We start from the raw sequence: 22543 nt of genomic DNA, 5'->3' as shown, positions 1-22543 counted from the left end.
TTTAGCGATCAGCCATATCTTCTATTCTAGCGACCATCCATATCCTCCATTCTAGCGACCAGCCATATCCTCTATTCTAGCGACCAGCCATATCCTCCATTTTAGCGATCAGCCATATTTTCTATTCTAGCAACCAGCCATATCTTATATTCTAGAGACCAGCCATATCCTCCATTCTAGCGACCAGCCATATCTTCTATTCTAGCGACCAGCCATATCTTCTATTCTAGTGACCAGCCATATCCTCCATTTTAGCGATCAGCCATATCTTCTATTCTAGCGACCAGCCATATCCTCCATTTTAGCGATCAGCCATATCTTCTATTCTAGCGACGAGCCATATTTACATTTACATTTACGTCATTTAGCAGACGCTCTTATCCAGAGTGACTTACAAATAGGTGCATTCACCCTATAGCCAGTGGGATAACCACTTTACAATATATATATATATTATTTTTTTTAGGTGGGGGGGTAGAAGGATTACTTTATCCTATCCCAGGTATTCCTTAAAGAGGTGGGGTTTCAAATGTCTCCGGAAGGTGGTGAGTGACTCCGCTGTCCTGGCGTCGTGAGGGAGCTTGTTCCACCATTGGGGTGCCAGAGCAGCGAACAGTTTTGACTGGGCTGAGCGGGAACTATGCTTCCGCAGAGGAAGGGGAGCCAGCAGGCCAGAGGAGGATGAACGCAATGCCCTCGTTTGGATGTAGGGACTGATCAGAGCCTGAAGGTACAGAGGTGCCGATCCCCTCACAGCTCCATAGGCAAGCACCATGGTCTTGTAACAGATGCGAGCTTCAACTGGAAGCCAGTGGAGTGTGCGGAGGAGCGGGGTGACGTGAGAGAACTTGGGAAGGTTGAACACCAGACGGGCTGCGGCATTCTGGATGAGTTGTAGGGGTTTAATGGCACAGCCAACAGCGAGTTGCAGTAATCCAGACCGGATTATATCTTCTATTCTAGCGACCAGACATATCCTCCATTCTAGCGACCAGCCATATCCTCCATTCTAGCGTCCAGCCATATCCTCCATTCTAACGACCAGCCATATCCTCTATTCTAGCGACCAGCCATATCCTCCATCCTAGCGACCAGCCATATCCTCCATTCTAGCGACCAGCCATATCCTCTATTCTAGCGACCAGCCATATCCTCTATTCTAGCGACCAGCTATATCCTCTATTCTAGTGACCAGCCATATCCTCCATTCTAGCGTCCAGCCATATCCTCCATTCTAACGACCAGCCATATCCTCTATTCTAGCGACCAGCCATATCCTCCATCCTAGCGACCAGCCATATCCTCCATTCTAGCGACCAGCCATATCCTCTATTCTAGCGACCAGCCATATCCTCCATTCTAGCGACCAGCCATATCCTCTATTCTAGCGACCAGCCATATCCTCTATTCTAGCGACCAGCTATATCCTCTATTCTAGTGACCAGCCATATCCTCCATTCTAGCGACCAGCCATATCCTCTATTCTAGCGACCAACCATATCCTCTATTCTAGCGACCAGCCATATCCTCTATTCTAGCGACCAGCCATATCCTCTATTCTAGCGACCAGCCATATCTTCTATTCTAGCGACCAGCCATATCCTCCATTCCTCTCACCTCCCAGTCTCTGTCTAGTCCTCAGACAGCATTCATCCAGACTCACCCACTGACCCCACTACCGATCCAGGGTTCCCCACATCCATATAAGGACATAATCCAACACACTTCCTGATGCTGGGGGTCATGAGTATATGGTAGTTAAGAGTTACATTTTGTTTGACTTGCTGATGCTCCATTCCACTCACTCAGCTTCACTACAACTGATCTAGGATAGATCTAGGTTCATCTAATAATAATAATAATAATAATGTGGGGGGGTTCTTATATTTGTCGTGTTAAATACTTGTACAAGTGTGTAATGGAAATGTATTTCTTGCATATCCCAATTCCCCCTGAGATACCCGCAGGGAGAGGGGTCACAGCCAGGGTCACCATTGTCCAGCATCTCTGAAGCAATTGGTGTTAAGTGCCTTGCTCAAGGGCACAGCGGCACATTGTTCACCTTGTCTGCTCCGGGATTCGAACCAGCAACCTTTTGGTTACCATCGGTTACCATCTAGCCCAGCTTCACCACTACAACTTCATAGGGGTGTCTATGGTCGCTAATTACAAGATACCCCATCCATAAATAACCAATATACGTTATAAAAGTCCCGTCCAACTCAACTCTGCAGTTCCAGAAGCCAATCTCAATTATATACTCCTTGTGTCCTCTCTCCTTGCCTCCTTTTCAAAACCCATTGGAGGAAAAAGCCAGAGGTCCCTCCCCTCTGATCTTCTCCTCCAATGGGTTTTGAGAGGAGAGAGGAGAGAGGACATGAGGAGTATGTAATTGAAATTCTCCCAAGGTGATATCTGACCCCCTGGACTTAGAAGCACGTGTCTGTTCATTTGGGCTTAGCTAGGCAGGGTCAGGGTGAAAGGGTTGTGGGGGGGTTGGCTTTCCTTTCACTCAACTGTCTACTCTACTACAATAACAACAATGAGCAAACAGCTAGTACAAGCTAACATTAGCAACTGGCAAATTAGCTACAATTAGCTAACAGCTAAAGTTAGCTAACAGCTCTATACTTAGAAAACAGCCATAACAGTTGACACTGACAGCTGCAATTAGCTGATGACTGCAATTAAGTTAGCAAACAGTGTGAATGGCTCCATTGGCGAGACCAACTAGCCATAGGACTACCTCAGTCATAGCACTGTGGGTTCGATTCCCGGGAACACACGTACCTAAAATGTATGCAAGTCACTTAGGATAAAAGCATCTGCTAAATGGCATATATTATTTATTATTATTGTTATTATTATAAATAATAATTATTATTATTATTATATTATAAGCAATTCAATAATACATCATCTAAATCTGAAATGACACCCTATTCCCTATATAGTGCAATATGAGTCACATGACTGCAGTGATTGGAGATGAAGAGGAGGAGGAGGAAGAGGAGGAGTACGTTTGGCTGCGATCAACCAGTCGATGCTAACCGTGTCGTGACCCCTGTAGAGGCCTGTTGGTTTTGCCAGTCTTCTCTGACACAACCTAATCCTATAAAGATCAGCAGCTTTTGGGGAGGAAACCGTTGTCATCAGGATATCCTCTCTCTTTCCCCTCCGCCATAATCTCCCTTTTCCTCTACCTCTATCCATCCATCCACTCCTTTCACAGATTTCATCTAGTCTTTTCTCACTTTCTTCTCCTGCTTGGCGGATATGAACATCTGTTGTTTGTCTGCTGTGTTCAAGGTATTCTCATCAGTACATGGTGGTAAGCAGGAGGGGGTGTCCTACCCTCCTAATGCTACTGTGCCATAAACTAACCCCTCAGTTGTAAGCAGTAGGTCACCCAGGGGGCATGGACAGGGAGAGTGGCAATAGGCTTCTTACTGGACAGGAGGGAGAGAGAAGGGGTGTGACATAACATCTCCCCTCTGTCCAGAGGGTAAACACCCTACAGTTTAGCCTTTATGACACATTTTTTCTCTAAGCTGTCCTGTATGTGTTTGCGCAAGTTTCTGTGTATAGATGTGTGTTTAGCCCAATTCAACAGCAGTAGCAAGAACTCAAGTTCGGTAAACACACACACACCTCCAAACCCCAGTCACACTTCCCTCACCTTCCTCCGACCCTCCTGAGGTGGTAGTAAACCACATCCCAGCCCACAGGTATGGCTCTCAATCCCACCTTATTAAGCTGAAGTGTTTGTCTACTTAGCATGGCAGCTCCCTTGGGGGAGCAACACCTTAGGAACAGGATGGACCCTGACTGAAGCTAGGGCCAGAGGGCCAGAGCTTTTCCCTGGGTCAACATAGGCTGACCACAGCCCACACCTCCCAGAGAGGAGAGAGAGAGGTGCTGTTTACTCTACAGCAAAAGGACCCTATATAGCTCTCATTCTTAAATATTTAATCAAATGAGATTCTCTCTCTCTCTCTCTCTCTCTCTCTCTCTCTCTCTCTCTCTCTCTCTCTCTCTCTCTCTCTCTCTCTCTCTCTCTCTCTCTCTCTCTCTCTCTCTCTCTCTCTCTCTCTCTCTCTCTCTCTCTCTCTCTCTCTCTCTCTCTCTCTCTCTCTCTCTCTCTCTCTCTCTCTCTCTCTCTCTCTCTCTCTCTCTCTCTCTCTCTCTCTCTCTCTCTCTCTCTCTCTCTCTCTCTCTCTCTCTCTCTCTCTCTCTCTCTCTCTCTCTCTCTCTCTCTCTCTCTCTCTCTCTCTCTCTCTCTCTCTCTCTCTCTCTCTCTCTCTCTCTCTCTCTCTCTCATTGCCCGTACATGGCACACAGTGGAGCAGAACCACATCACAGGCACACATCCTTCTCTGTGCCAGTGCTTAATGACATATTGGGGCCAACACAACTACAGAACCTTGGATGCGGAATGGCTCTTTAACCATGAAACAGACCACAGGGTCATAGCTACAGCAGCCTAAAACAGAGAACAGCAGGGAGAAGAGCCAACTGACACAGAAAAATAACTACAACACTGAAGTCACCCACACACACCTGGACAAAAGATCTTACCGTCTTATTCAAATGTAACTGCCCTATGGGCCCTGGTGAAAAGTTGTGCACTATGTAGGGAATAGGGTGCTGTTTGGGACGTACCCTAGGGCTGTTTCACATAGCTCCAGTGAGGACGTAGAGGAACATCTGAGACTCTTGATTAGAACCTTATGACATATCATCATCTGTTGGAGATCTGAGACCAGAGGGACGTGACTGAGGCGGGCAGACCGGACAATTAGGAACATTTTCTCTGGTAAACACCCTTCAGTCTCACAGTGATCTACCCTCTCACCCTCTCCCCCTCTCCCTCTATACCTTTTTCCTCTTTCTTTCTCTCTCCCATAACCGCGGGAAGATGTTTGAGTAAAAAAATATATATTCTGATTTTTCAGGGGGTGCTGCAGCACCCTCAGCACCCCTACTTCCTGTGGCTATGCTCTCCCCCTCTTCCCTCTCTCCCTTTCTCCCCTCTCCTTCTCTCCTCTCTCCCTCTCTCCTCCTCTCCACTCTCCCTCTCTCCGCCTCTCCCCCTGTCCCTTTACTGTCTTCAGTTCCTAAAGGCTGATATTGGTGCTAAATGTCCATCTACTCACACTCTCCTGTTAGTCTTTACTCAGTTCAAAAAGGCCTTTACGGTACTGTATAAGTAGTGTGTGAAGACACCTTTTTTGTTGGCCTTTTTATAGGTCTGTTTAGCCAGACAGGCTGGCTTAGGGAGGTACTGTAGCAGCACTGTAAGGGATAATGAACTCATCAAATATATTGTAAGCAAAAATGTATTAACATGAGATAAAAAAAATTCTTCACACTGTTCCTGGAGAACGTTCGCGATGGGGAGAGGCTTGATGTGGTTGCCAACCCTTCTCGGCTCTTTTGCTCCCTCCCTCTCTCCCCACTAGGCACATAATGGTTGAATCAACGTTGCTATCACGTAATTTCAATTAAATTACGTTGAACCAACGTGGAATAGACGTTGAATTGTTGTCTGTGCCCAGTGGGACTTTCCCTCCCTCCATTCCTTGTTCTCTTTCTCTCTGAACAGTAGCTCCAGTGGCAGGTTAATAATCCTGATTTCGGCTGGTTACCAAGACAGTCGCAGACCCCCTCGTCTCACGCAGTCTCGACACATACACACAGACACACACACACACACACGCACACACACACAAACACACACCCACACACAACACACACCCACACACAACACTCCCCCACCCCCACCCCCACCCCCCCCCCATACACACACACACCAAAGTCCATTCAGTGACTCTTGTCCATTCAGTGTAGACCGTCTCATTCCCTGGTGGGGGAGCAGGGCAGGCAACAGGCCAGGGTGAAACAGGGTGAGTTCTCTACAGAGCAGGAATCAGGATTAACATTCTTCCCTCTTGCGCTGGCTGAGTCCCAAATGGCACCCTATTCCCTACATAGTGCACTACTTTTGATCAGAGCCCTATAAACCCTGGGCAAAAGTAGTGCACTAAATAGGCAACAGGGTGCCATTTGGGACGTAGCCAGTGTTTCTCCCCTCCCTCCTCCTGCAGGCTGAGGCCAGGCTGGTTGTGTTCTCCAGGCACTGAGGCACATGCTTGACCTGGCGCTGAGGACAAAGAGCAATTAGCAGCAGCGTGGAGTCTGTCTCTGTGGCCGACCCTCTGTCCACCCACCTGTCTGTCCGACTGTCTGTCTGCCCATCGCCATGAGACCAGAGCAGCGAAAACAACCAGGGCAGAGTGGGAAGCTGAACTTCCCCCTCCTACAGCGCAGCATCCCAGATGGGGGGAGGGAGGGTGTGGGGTGTTTTAACTCTTATCCAACTGTTACCCAACTTGGATGGATGCCAGAAGTGACGTGTACAGTAGATGTCAAATCTGAGCATTATAAGGGAAAGGGCTGTGACTGATATGATGACATATATCAGAATATTTTGGCTAATGTTCAATTAACCCCTTAGATCAAAATACAGACATACACACACAGACATGCAAAAACACACACATGGGCAAAAACACACACATGCGCAAATACACACACATGCCCTCAGTCACCCTCCCAACTGACAGGTAGCGATCAGCGTTGACCTGAGGGTGTTGGTTTTGTAATCATATGACTCGCCCCTAGATTAGCCTGCGGTCATTACGTACACTACATTACACCCCACTACATAGACACACTGACAGGACACTCACACACACACACACACGCACACACAACACACACGCACGCATGCACACACACACGCACTAATGTCAGCTACATTAAACCCATTGTGCATCGCAGCAGTCTGCATGATTTACTGACCATTTGCTTACCTCTGAACCGATCCCTGTTCCGGAAAAGTGTTACCCCCTCCCTCTCTTTTTGTCTGTTTCTCTTTTTCTTTTTCTGTCTCTCTCTCTCTCTCTCTCTCTCTCTCATACACACACACATGCACACACGACATACACACATGCTCACCAAAACAATATTCACATGAAACAGAAGCATACATATCAAAAAGAGTAAAAACATAGAAGGACCACCTCTCCCAGTGACCCAGACTGAGTAGGGTACATGAGAGGGCAGGGCCGGGCAGCAGAGAGGAAAGAGGAGAGAGACTGGCTCAGTTGTTTACATATCTCTCATTTCTCTGGTCCTGACCAGGCCGTTGTGAGCGTGCCAGTCACAAGACGACACACACACAGTCAGACAGACAGACAGACAGAGTTCCTAGAGAATAACTTCAGCTTGCTCCCAATCACATTCTGAATAACAGGAAACACCAGACAAGACAAATAACACAGGGAATGGAGGTGCATGAATACACACTAAACGGATTGCTCACAGCGAGACAAAAACACACTCTTATTCACATACACGTAAGGCTCGCACACATTGCGCCGAATGTGGATCTAGTGTTCGTCTGCTGATCGTTCAGCGTGCTGTGTTTTAAGCTTACCGTATGCTTTCCAGTCTAAACAGTTTGTGCATATATTATGCCAAAATGTTGTTTGGTAGACGTTTGGTAGACAAAGTTTGGTAGACGAAGTCTGTGCCCCTTCGTCTGTGATTGGTCAACAGTACTACTTCTAGTAGGAGCGGGAACATGAAGTGTTGATTGTCATTCAACGAGAGACTATTCGTTTTCATACACATTTTTTCACTAGAGAAATACTGCACCAAACATCTTAGCTAGATGTAAAATAGCACGGCTAAACCTCTGCCAAAACGTAATGACTGATTTCTTGATTTATTTATCTTAGAATAATTTTGACTATTTTGAGGAAGTGTTTCTGGCTATGTTGTTGCTATGGTGGCTCAAGAGGCAAAAACAGTCATATTGCCGCTTTTTTTCTTGTTTCCAAGAGAAGGTCTTTAGGGAGTATGAGAAAACAGACGGTCACATCGCCTAGCCAAGTTCTGCTAGGAGCAAACCAAACCTATGTATGCAGGCGCCTTTAGGGACCACCCGCTGTATAATCTTTCACGCAATTCCACATGTAAAATCGGTGCACACTTGGTTAGCAAAGACGTTCAGAGGTGCTAAGTACTCTAGGCCAGCAGACTCTATTGGTGGGTCTGAGGCCTTACACACTGGAGTTGAACTGAGTTGAGTGTATGTTTACAATGACCACCCTAGCAGACAGCAACAGTCTGTATATACAGTGGGGGAAAAAAGTATTTAGTCAGCCACCAATTGTGCAAGTTCTCCCACTTAAAAAGATGAGAGAGGCCTGTAATTTTCATCATAGGTACACGTCAACTATGACAGACAAAATGAGAAAAAAGAATCCAGAAAATCACATTGTAGGATTTTTAATGAATTTATTTGCAAATTATGGTGGAAAATAAGTATTTGGTCAATAACAAAAGTTTCTCAATACTTTGTTATATACCCTTTGTTGGCAATGACACAGGTCAAACGTTTTCTGTAAGTCTTCACAAGGTTTTCACACACTGTTGCTGGTATTTTGGCCCATTCCTCCATGCAGATCTCCTCTAGAGCAGTGATGTTTTGGGGCTGTCGCTGGGCAACACAGACTTTCAACTCCCTCCAAAGATTTTCCATGGGGATGAGATCTGGAGACTGGCTAGGCCACTCCAGGACCTTGAAATGCTTCTTACGAAGCCACTCCTTCGTTGCCCGGGCGGTGTGTTTGGGATCATTGTCATGCTGAAAGACCCAGCCACGTGTCATCTTCAATGCCCTTGCTGATGGAAGGAGGTTTTCACTCAAAATACATGGCCCCATTCATTCTTTCCTTTACACGGATCAGTCGTCCTGGTCCCTTTGCAGAAAAACAGCCCCAAAGCATGATGTTTCCACCCCCATGCTTCACAGTAGGTATGGTGTTCTTTGGATGCAACTCAGCATTCTTTGTCCTCCAAACGCGACGAGTTGAGTTTTTACCAAAAAGTTATATTTTGGTTTCATCTGACCATATGACATTCTCCCAATCCTCTTCTGGATCATCCAAATGCACTCTAGCAAACTTCAGACGGGCCTGGACATGTACTGGCTTAAGCAGGGGGACACGTCTGGCACTGCAGGATTTGAGTCCCTGGCGGCGTAGTGTGTTACTGATGGTAGGCTTTGTTACTTTGGTCCCAGCTCTCTGCAGGTCATTCACTAGGTCCCCCTGTGTGGTTCTGGGATTTTTGCTCACCGTTCTTGTGATCACTTTGACCCCACGGGGTGAGATCTTGCGTGGAGCCCCAGATCGAGGGAGATTATCAGTGGTCTTGTATGTCTTCCATTTCCTAATAATTGCTCCCACAGTTGATTTCTTCAAACCAAGCTGCTTACCTATTGCAGATTCAGTCTTCCCAGCCTGGTGCAGGTCTACAATTTTGTTTCTGGTGTCCTTTGACAGCTCTTTGGTCTTGGCCATAGTGGAGTTTGGAGTGTGACTATTTTTATACTGATAACAAGTTCAAACAGGTGCCATTAATACATGTAACGAGTGGAGGACAGAGGAGCCTCTTAAAGAAGTTACAGGTCTGTGAGAGCCAGAAATCTTGCTTGTTTGTAGGTGACCAAATACTTATTTTCCACCATAATTTGCAAATAAATTCATTAAAAATCCTACAATGTGATTTTCTGGATTTCTTTTCCTCAATTTGTCTGTCATAGTTGACGTGTACCTATGATGAAAATTACAGGCCTCTCTCATCTTTTTAAGTGGGAGAACTTGCACAATTGGTGGCTGACTAAATATTTTTTTCCCCCACTGTATTCAGATTAACACTCCCAAACAACAGTCTGTATATATACAGATTATCACTCCCAAACAACAGTCTGTATATATACAGATTAACACTCCAAAACAACATTCTGTATATATACAGATTAACACTCCCAATCAACAGTCTGTATATATACAGATTAACACTCCCAAACAACAGTCTGTATATATACAGATTAACACTCCCAATCAACAGTCTGTATATATACAGATTAACACTCCCAAACAACAGTCTGTATCTATACAGATTAACACTCCCAAACAACAGTCTGTATATATACAGATTAACACTCCCAAACAACAGTCTTAATTCAATGAAAATATCTAAATTAATGTAGCACCCAGACTTACTTACAACACAAAAGTAGAAACACGAATGTCAGGACTCCACAATGATAAATGTTTGTGTCTATAGCTACAGTGTATAAAACAGCTGCTTGCTCACTTCACACTCACCTATAGGCAGACAGGTAGACACACTCATCTATAGGCAGACAGGTAGACACACTCATCTATAGGCAGACAGGTAGACACACTCATCTATAGGCAGACAGGTAGACACACTCATCTATAGGCAGACAGGTAGACACACTCATCTATAGGCAGACAGGTAGACACACTCATCTATAGGCAGACAGGTAGACACACTCATCTATAGGCAGACAGGTAGACACACTCATCTATAGGCAGACAGGTAGACACACTCATCTATAGGCAGACAGGTAGACACACTCGCACTAAGCCAGGAGTAGCTTCAGCTAGAGGAATGTTTGTGAGTGTGCATGCGCATCTGCCTGCATGTGTGTACTCGTTCACCACGTGTGTGTGTGAGCGAGAGCTGGCCTGTGCTTCTCAGTCTACTCTGTCAGGGCTTTAGCCCTGGTCTTATTGCTTTAGCAGGGAGAATACCAGGTGGTTTTCTTCATTGTCTCAACAGGGAGCGATGAGTGGCTCAGAGTCTCAGACCAGAGAGAAATAAATCAGTATCTACCATCCTCCCTCCCTCACTCCCTCCCCTCCACCTCAACAGACTAAGATGGAAAAACTGACTCAAGCAGGTTGCTGCTGCTCACTCTTAAACACTCCATTTACAGCGAGACTGGCTGCAGAGAAATGGCACTCTCGAGACACACAGGCATTCTTTCTCTCTCTCTCTCCCTCTCCTTCTGCAGCTATTATGTGGCTCCCTCTTAGCAAGTCTGGCTGTACTTGTCAATCCCTTGTCTTCTCTTTCTCTCCTCACTCAACTGTATTCCTCCACTCCTCCATGCTCTCTTACTCTGCCCTCTACCTCATGTCTCGCTCTGTCTTTTCTCTCTCTCTCAGTGTCTCTCTCAGTCCCTTTATCTCCCTCTCCCTCTTTCACTTTCTTTGTCTCTCGATCCTTCCGTCTCTCTCCGCTCCTTGGGCTCCCTTGCATCCTCTGTCTCTCTTGCTGCTGATCTCCATTCTGAGGGCTGAGGGCTGACTGCTGGACGACTAACGACAAAACAAGACAGCACTTGCATTCCAGAACAATCCGTCTCCCCCACCAGCTCTTTCGATAGACATGAACAAGATGAACAGAGCAGAGAGAAAAGAAGCAAAATCTCCAAAATCTCCAAAATGCTATAACCCTATAACAGAATAACACTAACAAAGGCCTAACACACACACACACAGCAGAACAGACAGTACTTTCCAATGGCTATCTGACTTTTGGATCTCAACCGTCTGGCTGTTGCTAGAATGACCCACTTTGAACCAATTATGTGAATTGCTTGGACTTTTGTGGAAATGATGAGAATCGAACCTGAGCTGTTTTCTTTCAAATGCAGGAATGAGTAGAAAGTAGAATGCCTCCCTTTATTCACAGACACAAACTATAATTACATGGCATCATCAGCGAACTCAATGACCCAGAAAGCTTTGCCAGAAAACGTTGTCGCTGAGCCACAGATAAATACTTTCATACAGGCTTTGAGGCCTACTTATCCAAAGTATTGAATGCCTGCATCAAAATTCAACATGACAACCAAAATGATAACAAAATTACTCATGAAAATAAACTTCAAGCCAGTGCCTTAGAAACATGAAAAACTATATCTAAATATTAGCTACAACATTTTCTGGCAGCAAGAACACATGAATCATTGAGTGGTTTAAGGAACAGCCTCCAGTGATTTGATAAACATGATATGTTCTTGGTTAGGGGATATGATTTAGAGAACCCTCTTGCTTTGGGTTTATTCTTTTTGAGGAAAGGAACTATATTGCTGTTATAAATCAACTTGTGTTGCTCAGATTATTTTTTGCCTTTTGTTCTTGAAGGAGAAATGAATAGTGGTAATACATCAACCATGTTCCTATGGGCTCTAATGACCAGTCAAACACCATGCAGTCAGACTTGTACACAGACGAAACTCGCCAGGAGATCCACTCTAAACATCCTGTGAAAAATATTTGGAACTTGCTTCCAATGTCTCCATGGCAACCAATTCCTGTCCCTGTCCCAGTTTTGAGCGGGTGGGGGGATTGGTTGTCCTGCCCTGGCCTGACACTACCACTGACATTATAGGAGGAGACATAGAGCCCACCTGCCAGGGGATGAAGGAACACACAGACACCCCTTTCACCTCACATTCTCAAATAGAAAAGATTCACACACTGTAAATGTACCATTCTGTATTGTTCAACCTCATTTTGTTGTTTCTCTCTGTCTGTATCTCTGTCTCTCTTTCATAAAGTCTTTCCAACCACCAACACCCCCCAGCCCCCCCTGCACATTTTCTCACCTAATAAAGAAAAATAGAATGGCTACAACTGAAGTAGTGAGGTTTCTAGAGTGGGGTTAGCTACCAGGGAAGATAATCATGCGATTTCCCCCTAAAATGCTTCAGTCAGTAGTTCTGCTGCCCAGGCTGTGGCTAGGATTGAAGCTAGGGCTGACTGGGGATGGGGATTGGGGTTGGAAAGAATGACTCAAGCATTGCTTTCCATGCTCAATAATTATACTACCCCTTAATAGAGAACAGTGCTGCTATCCTGGAGAGCTGAATCGTGAATACCCAATTATTTTGGCTGGAAAAGAGCTACAGTAAGAAGTAGGCCTATACCACTTCTGGCCTTACAGTGTATACAGCACAGATGTTGAGTGAAAATAGACATAGGCCCTGACACTACTCTACTAACTGCGAGAAAAGTGTGGCAGGTAGCCTAGTGGTTAACAGCGTTGAGCCAGTAACCAAAAGGCTGCTGGTTCAAATCCCCAAGCTGTCTAAGTGAAAAATCTGTCACTATGCCTTTGAGCAAGGCACTTAACCCTAATTGATCCTGTACATCGCTCTCAATAACAGCATCTGCTGAATGACTAAAATGTAAAAGACTAGCATGACATTCTACATCCTTTGCTGGCATGGTACCACATCTGTTGAAAACAGACACTCAGTTGTAAGAACCACTATTGAAAATACTAAAATCCCTACAGCCATTATTGGGGCTTTGGGTTGTGAACTCAAACCAACAGCATCTTGACTTAATTATCTGAGACTACATATGAAAAGACTCAACTTTTCACCATGAAATCAAGATAAAACCCTATTTTCTCCTCTTCAATAGAGGATCATGTCCGAGCCTGAACATAGTCTCCTGTCAAATCACTGTCCTGGAAAACCTGGCTCTACAGCTTTAGTGGGAAGAGGTCCAATAAGATGTCCCATGGTCCTTTGGGGCAGTCTGACTATGAACTCTTGAGAGAACAGTGTTTCCCTGTCCCCAACAGTCCCTAACATGACACACAAATGTTTATGTCATGAGTGGCATACAAAGGATCTCCTTCAATCTGACAGACAGAGTCAAACTTCTGACCTGGAATAATCTTTTATCAGCCATCACATTCCGTCATCTGCACAGATATAAAAGAAGAGTGTCAGTCTTTGCTGTTGATCAGGCGTTAGGTGGAGCTGGTTGGAGGCCAGGGGTCGTAACCTAAACCATGAACCACTCAACTGCCTAGCCAGTTCAGTTCCACACCATAATGGCTGCATTCACAGTCTGAAGTGGATCATGAAATTGCAGGGTCACTGCTTCTCTCCACAGTCCAGCTAACTCAGATTCCTTCCCCTGCACCACGGTGATAGACACACAAACACATGCACACACACTCAAAAACAGGCCTTTTCACACCACAGAACCACCACTTATCTGATTGAGTCAAACGGGCTTGAAGGATTTCCCATATCGAGGGATAAGAATATGACCATTGAAAAACTGGTGCTGAAACAGTATTCGCTCAAAAGGGACAAACAATTACTAATAATGATGGAGGTTGAGTTTGGGGATTGCACTCTGAACTGAATTTCCTCCATTTTGGGTTTCATGGCTGTGTTTTTATTACTTGATTGCAATGCTCAAATGCCACCAGTCTGGTGCCTGTGTCTGTGTTTCACCATCTTGCAGCCAGAACAGTTCCAGAGGTTTCCATTGCAACACCAGGTTCGGAGGCCATGGCTATTGGAAGGCTTGATCATGAACATTCTGCATCAGTTACATCAGTTAGTAAAAGCCTTGCCCTCTTCTTCCATAACACACATGAATGACATTAGGGGGAATGTGATAAAAAGGTGCATCCAATCTATCATGGAAACTTCCTTTTGTAGAGGAACCGTTCCGACGGTGGGCCGAGCGGACGGAAAACCGCTGCGGCCCAGCTTTGCTTGACCTTTGACCCCCATAGTAAAGTCAACCTTTACACAAAAATAACATTTGAATGACCCAGGATGCTTTGCAAGGCTCCAAACCTGGATGCTATGAAACTCACACCGTCTCTAAAGCCTCTCACCAAAACTCACCTAATGGGACACAGCTATTTTTCCAGCGAAAAGCCTAAACTCTAAAACCAGTGAGGTACTAGTGGTATATTTTTCTTGAGAAAAATGAAACAGTGCTTTATTTCATAGTGCTTTGTTCCACCAGGAGTGGAATAAAAACATCTGGAACGCATTTTTCACCCTCTTTTTTTTTAGGCTCAGCAGACGCCAGACGGCACAATGGAGCTTATCGGATCCAGATGTTGAACACAGTGAAACAACAAGTGCTTCTTTCTTACTATCCCCTTTTTTTTGGATAAAAAACAAATGGATAAAAACTAAATATTGGAGAAACTCCATGAATCTTAAAATTACAAAGACTCCAATACCCATAGTCCTTTTCAGGCTGAAAACAACAAGCACTGTAGTCAATGTTTACATATCGAGTAGTCGTTGGCTTCGGCCCCAATCCACCCACGTTTCCATTTTGCCCAGGTATTCAAGGAATGCTATTCAAGTATTTTTGATGAATAAAGCAGTTTGACATGCCTAGAGGAATGTTTCCTATTGACACAGACCATTCAAAAACCTTTACTTAATTAATGATAACAAACCAGGAGAAAAATTGCCAAAACACTAAAATGTGATTGAAGCTTTGAGAAAAGGCCCCATTGATTCCGGTGGGCGACTTGGTAGAAACAGTGAACTTCTCTTTAACCTCTGTTTGCCTCCACACAAAATAAACCTTTTGGGAGCAAAGCCTGGCCTCTGAGAAGCAGCCACATGGCTAATACAACAACAACTTTCACAAGAAAGCAAAATAAAGCTGCACTCATCAAGGTCTGGGAATTAAAGCTCTTTAAAACAAGCATTGTTAAGCGAGAGATCTAGATAGACCCAGAGATCTCCACTTTGGCAAAATATCTGTTTTCTTAAAGTCAATTATTTATCATCCATGTTTTAACCATTAAATCACATTCGGCCATCTTTGTTTTTAGTTCTTGAAAATGCAATCAAAGCCAGAATGAAGAATGGGCATGGTGTTCCAAAGCAAAGCCTTCCAGACTTTTTTGTGTCAGGAAATCATGTCACGCAAGTACCCACAATGCACCTTTCTCTCTTTCTCTCTCTGTCCCTCTTGTCCTGAACAGCCAGTGACTCACCAGGGGTGAGTTGTTTAAAAAACATAAAGATCATCTTTAGCATTAGTAGGCAATGGATGAATGATGATCTTACTGCTAAAGATCTTACTCTAGCAGCAAGATCATTCCTTTCCCCAGGCTCTGAAACTGTAAATCCAGCAGCGCTGGTCACCTGAAGGTAATGATCCTCGAACTTTAACCTCTGACCCATGCCCTCTGACCCCATCCATCACACCTAGGAAACTCGTCTCCTATTGGTCTCCTGTCATTACCAGACTTTCACTCTGTACTCCAAGAGAAGATAACCAGGTCATAAATAAACAATAAACTGAGGTTAGGCTCTACCTCTGATCACACTTGGGTTTAAATATGTTTTTGTCATTATATATCCGATCCTAGTACTGTTCAAATTACTTCATCATTGAAACCTCGATCTTGACAGTTTTGAGGGTACAAACTGTTCTGTTTTGTTCTCTCCTTGTCATTATCGCCATCTTTTATGAGGTTTGGCATGGGACTATCTGTTTGTTCAAAGTTCTGGGACAATGAAATGTATAAAACCACTACACAATTAAAATGGAATTGTAATGAGTTGAGGCTTGTGTAAAAAAAAAAAAAATTATCAAATTGGGAAAGACAATGGAGAACAAGACATATGGATATAAATATATTTATATATATACAAACAAATATTTCTCAACAAAAGAGAAGTCAATAACAGTAAATGCTACAAAACAATAACCACATGAAACAACACACCCCATATTAATTATCTGTATTGATACACCATCCAAAGTGTAATTAATAACTTCACCATGCTCAAAGGGATATTCAATGTCTGCTTTTTTTTTTTTTCCATCTAACCGGTGCCCTTCTTTGCGAGGCATTGGAAAACCTCACTGGTCTTTGTGGTTGAATCTGTGTTTGAAATTCACTGTTCGACTGACCTTACAGATAATTGTATGTGTGGGGTACAGAGATGAGGTAGTCATTCAAAAATCATGTTAAACACTATTATTGCACACAGAGTGAGTCCATATAACTTATTATGTGACTTGTTAAGCACATTTTTACTCCTGAACTTATTTAGGATTGCCATAACAAATGTATTGAATAGTTATTGACTCAAGACATTACAGCTTTTCGTTTTTAATTAACTTGTAAACATTTCTAAAAACATAATTCCACTTTGACATTACGAGGTATTGTGTGACACAGAATCTCAATTTAATTCATTTTAGATTCAGGTTGTAACACAACAAAATGTGGGAAAAGTCAAGGGGTGTGAATACTTTCTGAAGGCACTATATGTTAGTGATAGCACGTGATTTGATGAAAAACATGAATTGTATTGCAAACAATCATGTGTGAGTTAACGTGTTCTGTACAGAATGCCTAATAATAAAGTGTTTCATATCACGTCAAATAAAAACTGTTTCCTTTAGATAAATTCAGTGGAGAATGGTGCCTTCTTGGGGCTACTCCAAAAGTGTGTTGATAACTGGAATGCTTTTTAATCAACACATTGCTATTAATTTGTTACACTGTGTTGAAAACATTCAAATCAACCACAAAGTAGGCTGATAGGCCTTCATTATGCCATGTAGTTGATGATGCATGTCTGCTGAGCATAGATAGACATCTAGAATCCTGTAGTCTAAACAGAATAGATAGACGATAATGCAGAATTTCCACTGTGTAGGTGAAGTCTAGCCTGGTCCCAGATCTGTTTGTGCATAGCACTAAGGGATCTGAAACAGGGCTAGGTGATGAATAATATTCCTGATCAGAACCAGAGGTGCTATGGAAGTCTCTACACTTAGAAAAAAAGTGCTATCTAGAACCTTAAAGGGTTCTTCGGCTGTCCCCAAAGGTGAACCCTTTGAAGAACCCTTTTTGGTTGCAGGTAGAACCAGTTTTTGGTTCCATGTAGAAACCGATCCACAGAGGGTTCTACATGCAACCCAGAAGGGTTCTACCTGGAACCAAAAAGGGTTCTACCTGGTGCTTCTGACGTCATTCTCAGCCCTGGGGCCTGGAGCTGGAGAGGGTCATCTGGTTTGGATCAGGATGATAAGTCCTTTACTGCTGAATTCTCTGGAGAACCTGGCCTCATTTCTTTTAATTACCAGTTAACCATACAGTCTGTCTGCCCTGATGGGACACATCTTTCACAAGCTGTCAATCAAAGCTGACTGTTTTCCAATATATAGTGCCTTCGGAAAGTATTCAGACCCCTTGACTTTTTCCACTGCCTTATTCTAAAATAGACTAAATTGTTTTTTTGGATTAAATTAAATGGATTAAATTAGAAAGAAATCCTCAGGAATCTACACACAATACCCCATAATGTCAAAGTGAAAACAGGTTTTTAGAAATGTTTGCAAATGTATAAAAAAAAGAAAAACTGAAATACCTTTTAGTATTCAGACCCTTTGCTATAATAATATAATAATAATATGCCATTTAGCAGACACTTTTATCCAAAGCGACTTACAGTCATGTGTGCATAAATTTTTACGTATGGGTGGTCCTGGGGATGAGACTCAATATTGAGCTCAGGTACATCCTGTTTACATTGATCATCCTTGAGATGTTTCTACAACTTGATTGGAGTCCACTTGTGGTAAATTAAATTAATTGGACATGATTTGGAAAGGCACACACCTGTCTATATAAGGTCCCACAGTTGACAGTGCATGTCAGAGCAAAAACTAAGCCATGAGGTTGAAGGAATTGTCCGTAGAGCTCCGAAACAGGATTGTGTCGAGGCACAGCTCTGGGGAAGGGTACCAAAATATGTCTGCAGCATTGAAGGTCCCCAAGAACACAGTGGCCTCCATCATTCTTAAATGGAAGAAGTTTGGAACCACCAACACTCTTCCTAGAGCTGGCGTAAAAACCACATGACAGCCCGCTTGGAGTTTGCCAAAAGGCACCTAAAGACTCTCAGACCATGAGAAACAAGACTCTCTGGTCTGATGAAACCAAGATTGAACTCTTTGGCCTGAATGCCAAGTGTCACGTCTGGAGGAAACCTGGCACCATCCCTACGGTGAAGCATAGTGGTGGCAGCATCATGCTGTGGGGATGTTTTTCAGCGAAAGGGACAGGGAGACTAGTCAGGATCGAGGCAAAGATGAACAGAGCAATGTACAGAGGGATCCTTGATGAAAACCTTATTTTTGATAATATAGCTATAATATGTATTATGCTTATTTGCTGTAAAATAAATATTTCCATGATTGATTAATTAATTGTTGTATTAAACACTGCTTAGGTTGACATTGGCAAGAATAGCAATGTAATAAGCCTCTTGCTAGCCAATACCAAGTCATAAACTCCACTCGTCCTTGCATGTGTCCTGGTTTCAGGAAGTGCTGCAGCATCACAGATGATAATTTAACAAGTCTCTTGTTGTTTTCTGTTGGTCTTTAAGAGTTGATTGAAGACAGCAGCATCATAGTGAGTTGTCCCACGCCCTTCAGTCCTAGTTAAACTCCAGTCCAATTCTCCACGTCATCTGGCATGACTGGGAACTGGGTCTGTCAATCACATATGAGCAACGACAAGACCACACCCCCCAGATTTTTTTACCTTTACTTTACCAGGTGGCATTGAGATCAGAAGACCAATTATTCAAGGGAGACCTGTCCATTTCTCCCACAGGGAAGAAAGTTCAAGGCCTCATGTATACCAAAGGGCCATAATCAATAATCAATCAAAGTCTGCATTCAGGATTCACATGAATATGTAATTGTTTCCATCATTAGGACACGACTCAGACTTGTATGTGCAGGCCCATACAACTTTGTTTGACTGGAAATCGCATTGTGTTATCAAATTACAGTCAAAGGCAATTTAATCCAGTCCAGATCTCCATATCTCCACCTCAGAGGGGTTTTTTCTGTCTCATGTTGAGGTATGTGGAGGGAACAGACCAGGCCATCTGTTTATCTAACAGCCTTTTGACCAGTGGAGGCTGCTGAGGGGAGGACGGCTCATAATAATGGCTGGAATGTAAGTCAATGGAATGGTATCAAACACGTGTTTTCCATTGGTTAATACCATTCCATTCTCCATTCCATCCATTACTATGAGCCGTCCTCCCCTCAGCAGCCTCTACTGCTTTTGATTGACTGACTGACTGACCACCTGTTTTCTGACTGGCAGAGAGCTCCAGAGTAGCCAGCATGCAGGCGGAGGCCACCTACCATGCCATGCAGGACACTAGGCCTAGGCCTGACTCAAACCCCCCACATCACCCACCACTGCTCCTGTCCACAGCATGAACCCCCTTCCTTCATCTAGCAACATGTAACTCACGCAATTCATTTCCAAAAGTGATTTGATGTTCGAATAAGGGTGTTGGAAAGTAGAAGAGCCTGATTGCAAAACCATACTGTTTGAGCAGTTCTCTAGGCACACCCTCTAAAAAAAAGCTTACAGGTGATCACTAAATAACCTTATTTTCTCATCACAGAGTGCATATAAAACAGACAGCTGGAATTCGGGAGGATAGCCAGACAATGTTAATGGCATATTTTAAAAGGAACCTTGAAGACGATTTCACAGAGACATTACACTATTTTATTGAGCATATGTGGTATGTCTGCGCGCATCCCTGCCCACAATGAGATGCCAAGCGTCGGCTCCACCCTGCCACTTCAGACGGACGGCCACGCCCTCTCAAGAGAGCTGCGCTCCATTCTGTTTCTCATTAAAGAAATACTTTAAAGTCAACTGTTTCATATGGGAATATGGAGCACATTATGCTCATGGATGTACTTGTCGTCAAGTCTAAAATACCAACAAAACCACAAAAGCTTGCCAAATATGAAACCCCAAAGAAATTACTATATTTTCATATCATATCCAGAAAGCTGCATAATTGTTTTTTCAGTTAGGCTATGAAAACATAACATTCCATAAAGTATGCCTAAAGAAGAAATAGCCTACAGTCTATCGACAAGAGGGAAGAAAGGTCAAATGGTTTTCCTATAGGCTATAAAAGGTGAGCGTGGTTTCCAGGTTGATCAATTCAACACTAGGCAGGGAATAAAAAGTAGGCTCTATATCTTTACATTAGGCCTATCATCCCGCATAGCAATGTGTAGCTTATGTGCGCCCAACACAATAAAACTTAAAGACACTAAAAATATATGCTAAATTATGTGCATCAGAAGTAGCACTATAGATGGCGCAGGAGGACCCCATCTTTCAGAGTGCACAAATCCATCGCTGGAGGCAGAGAAGTTCATCTGAACGGATGAGAGAGAAAACATTTGGCACAAGTTTCTGGACGAAAAAAATTTCGTTGGCGCTGCTAGTCCTCTATGCAGCGGGCTCTTACCAAATCGATAGACTTTAACAACAAACTAGAGAGAGCAATGCAGTACAACGTATATGAACATTCTTTAAAAAGCCTTGACTGGGCCCTCGGTCAAGCACCAATGCCATTATTTAAAAAGCCTTGACCGGGCCCCCGGTCATTTCAGCTTATGACACCAATATGAATGTGGACCACATTCCAAGAACCAGACAATTAAAGCATGGTTTAAAAGAGGGGCGTAGAATTGAAGTTGCACAAGTGTATGTATGATAGGGCCTTGTTGCACATGAGAACATATCACAGTCTAAACAGACGGGCAAAATAGTGCGCAGCAGCAATAGACTTCAATACAGGCTGTGGTATCTTACCTGAACTGGCTTGTGATGTGACAAAAAGTAGAAGTATCGCTAAAGTGATTTGCGAGTCCTTTATCCTCCGTTTTACTTTCCATCTTATATGTGTATCCATGGTCGCCAGTGACGTCCACGGCAAAAGTGTGTTAACTTTTTAAGAGCAACTCAAAAAATACTTGTGACAACTTCTGATTAGGAGAGAACTAGTAGCCAAAGGTCCCAGAGAAAGAGAGAAGGGGAAAATAGCGTTATTTTCTCAAGCAGCCATACGTTTTGGAGTGTGGATTCCTCCAGCTAGTGTGACGGATGGGACACCCTCTCTCGCGCACTCGTCCTCTCCACTCCTCTTCTCGCTCCTCTGAAAAGGCTACTCTGCGCTGCTGAGCCTCTGATCAGAAGTGTTGCCCCCTCTCAATAGACACTGGAGCCATTGGAAGTACAGGGTAAAAAGGTCCCCCCGCAGGCTGTCAGTCAGGTTGCGGACAGGACAGGAAAACAAATCAGAGGGCTCGAGTTATAGGACAGGCCTTACCATTGGCTGTGGAAAGGAGGAAAAGTTTAGTGAAACGCCCACTCTCGGTGCGCTGAAGTTTTTGCCTCCCGCGGGGCAATCCTTTCTTTAACAACAAAATCCGCTTTGAAAAGGGGCGTTAAAGCGGGAGAGACAAAAACGTTTTGGACAAGAACAGACAGATAGTTCAACAAGACTTCTAAAGATAAATGTTGTTTTCATAACCAATACATGACTTTCCTTTCCATTACAGCAAATGAGAAGCTATTCTAATAATTTGAATAATAATATAGAGAATTTGAGTTTTGGACACACTGATGTAGAAACTGGCTGGGCCAATTGGGTGCCTTTTGAGAAGTATAACTTGGTCAAAAACAACTTTTAATTTCACATAATTTTAACATTCTGTCATGAAGAGAACACGTTCAACTTCAGTAAAAAAAACTAATTTTCCCATCTCAAGTGGTGAAATAAAATTTAAAAAAATACAATTAAAAAAAAGAACTATAGTAAGTGGCTACACTACATGCCAATTAAAGTAACAGCTTTGACCTTAACAAGTTTGATGATTTAATCTTAAATCAACCATTGTGAGAGGGGGAATGGAAGCGTGTTGTGTGCAACAGGGAG

At 43.6% G+C, this 22543-nt stretch overlaps 1 protein-coding gene across 2 annotated transcripts in view; it reads right to left on the bottom strand.

The window, feature by feature from the left end:
• LOC121582168 (collagen alpha-1(XI) chain) overlaps window positions 1-21802 on the bottom strand; it is a 115373-nt gene extending 93571 nt beyond the window's left edge. For both annotated transcript variants that reach the window (XM_041897793.2, XM_041897794.2), the window contains exon 1: window positions 21418-21802. In XM_041897793.2, coding sequence (XP_041753727.1) covers window positions 21418-21517 — 100 coding nt within the window. In that variant the 5' untranslated portion in view covers window positions 21518-21802. The remainder of the gene's footprint in view (window positions 1-21417) is intronic.
• Between the last annotated feature and the right edge of the window lie 741 nt (window positions 21803-22543).

This window comes from Coregonus clupeaformis, chromosome 15, assembly GCF_020615455.1.
Source record: "Coregonus clupeaformis isolate EN_2021a chromosome 15, ASM2061545v1, whole genome shotgun sequence".
NCBI lineage: Eukaryota > Metazoa > Chordata > Actinopteri > Salmoniformes > Salmonidae > Coregonus > Coregonus clupeaformis.
This window is presented reverse-complemented; position numbering and strand designations above follow the sequence as displayed.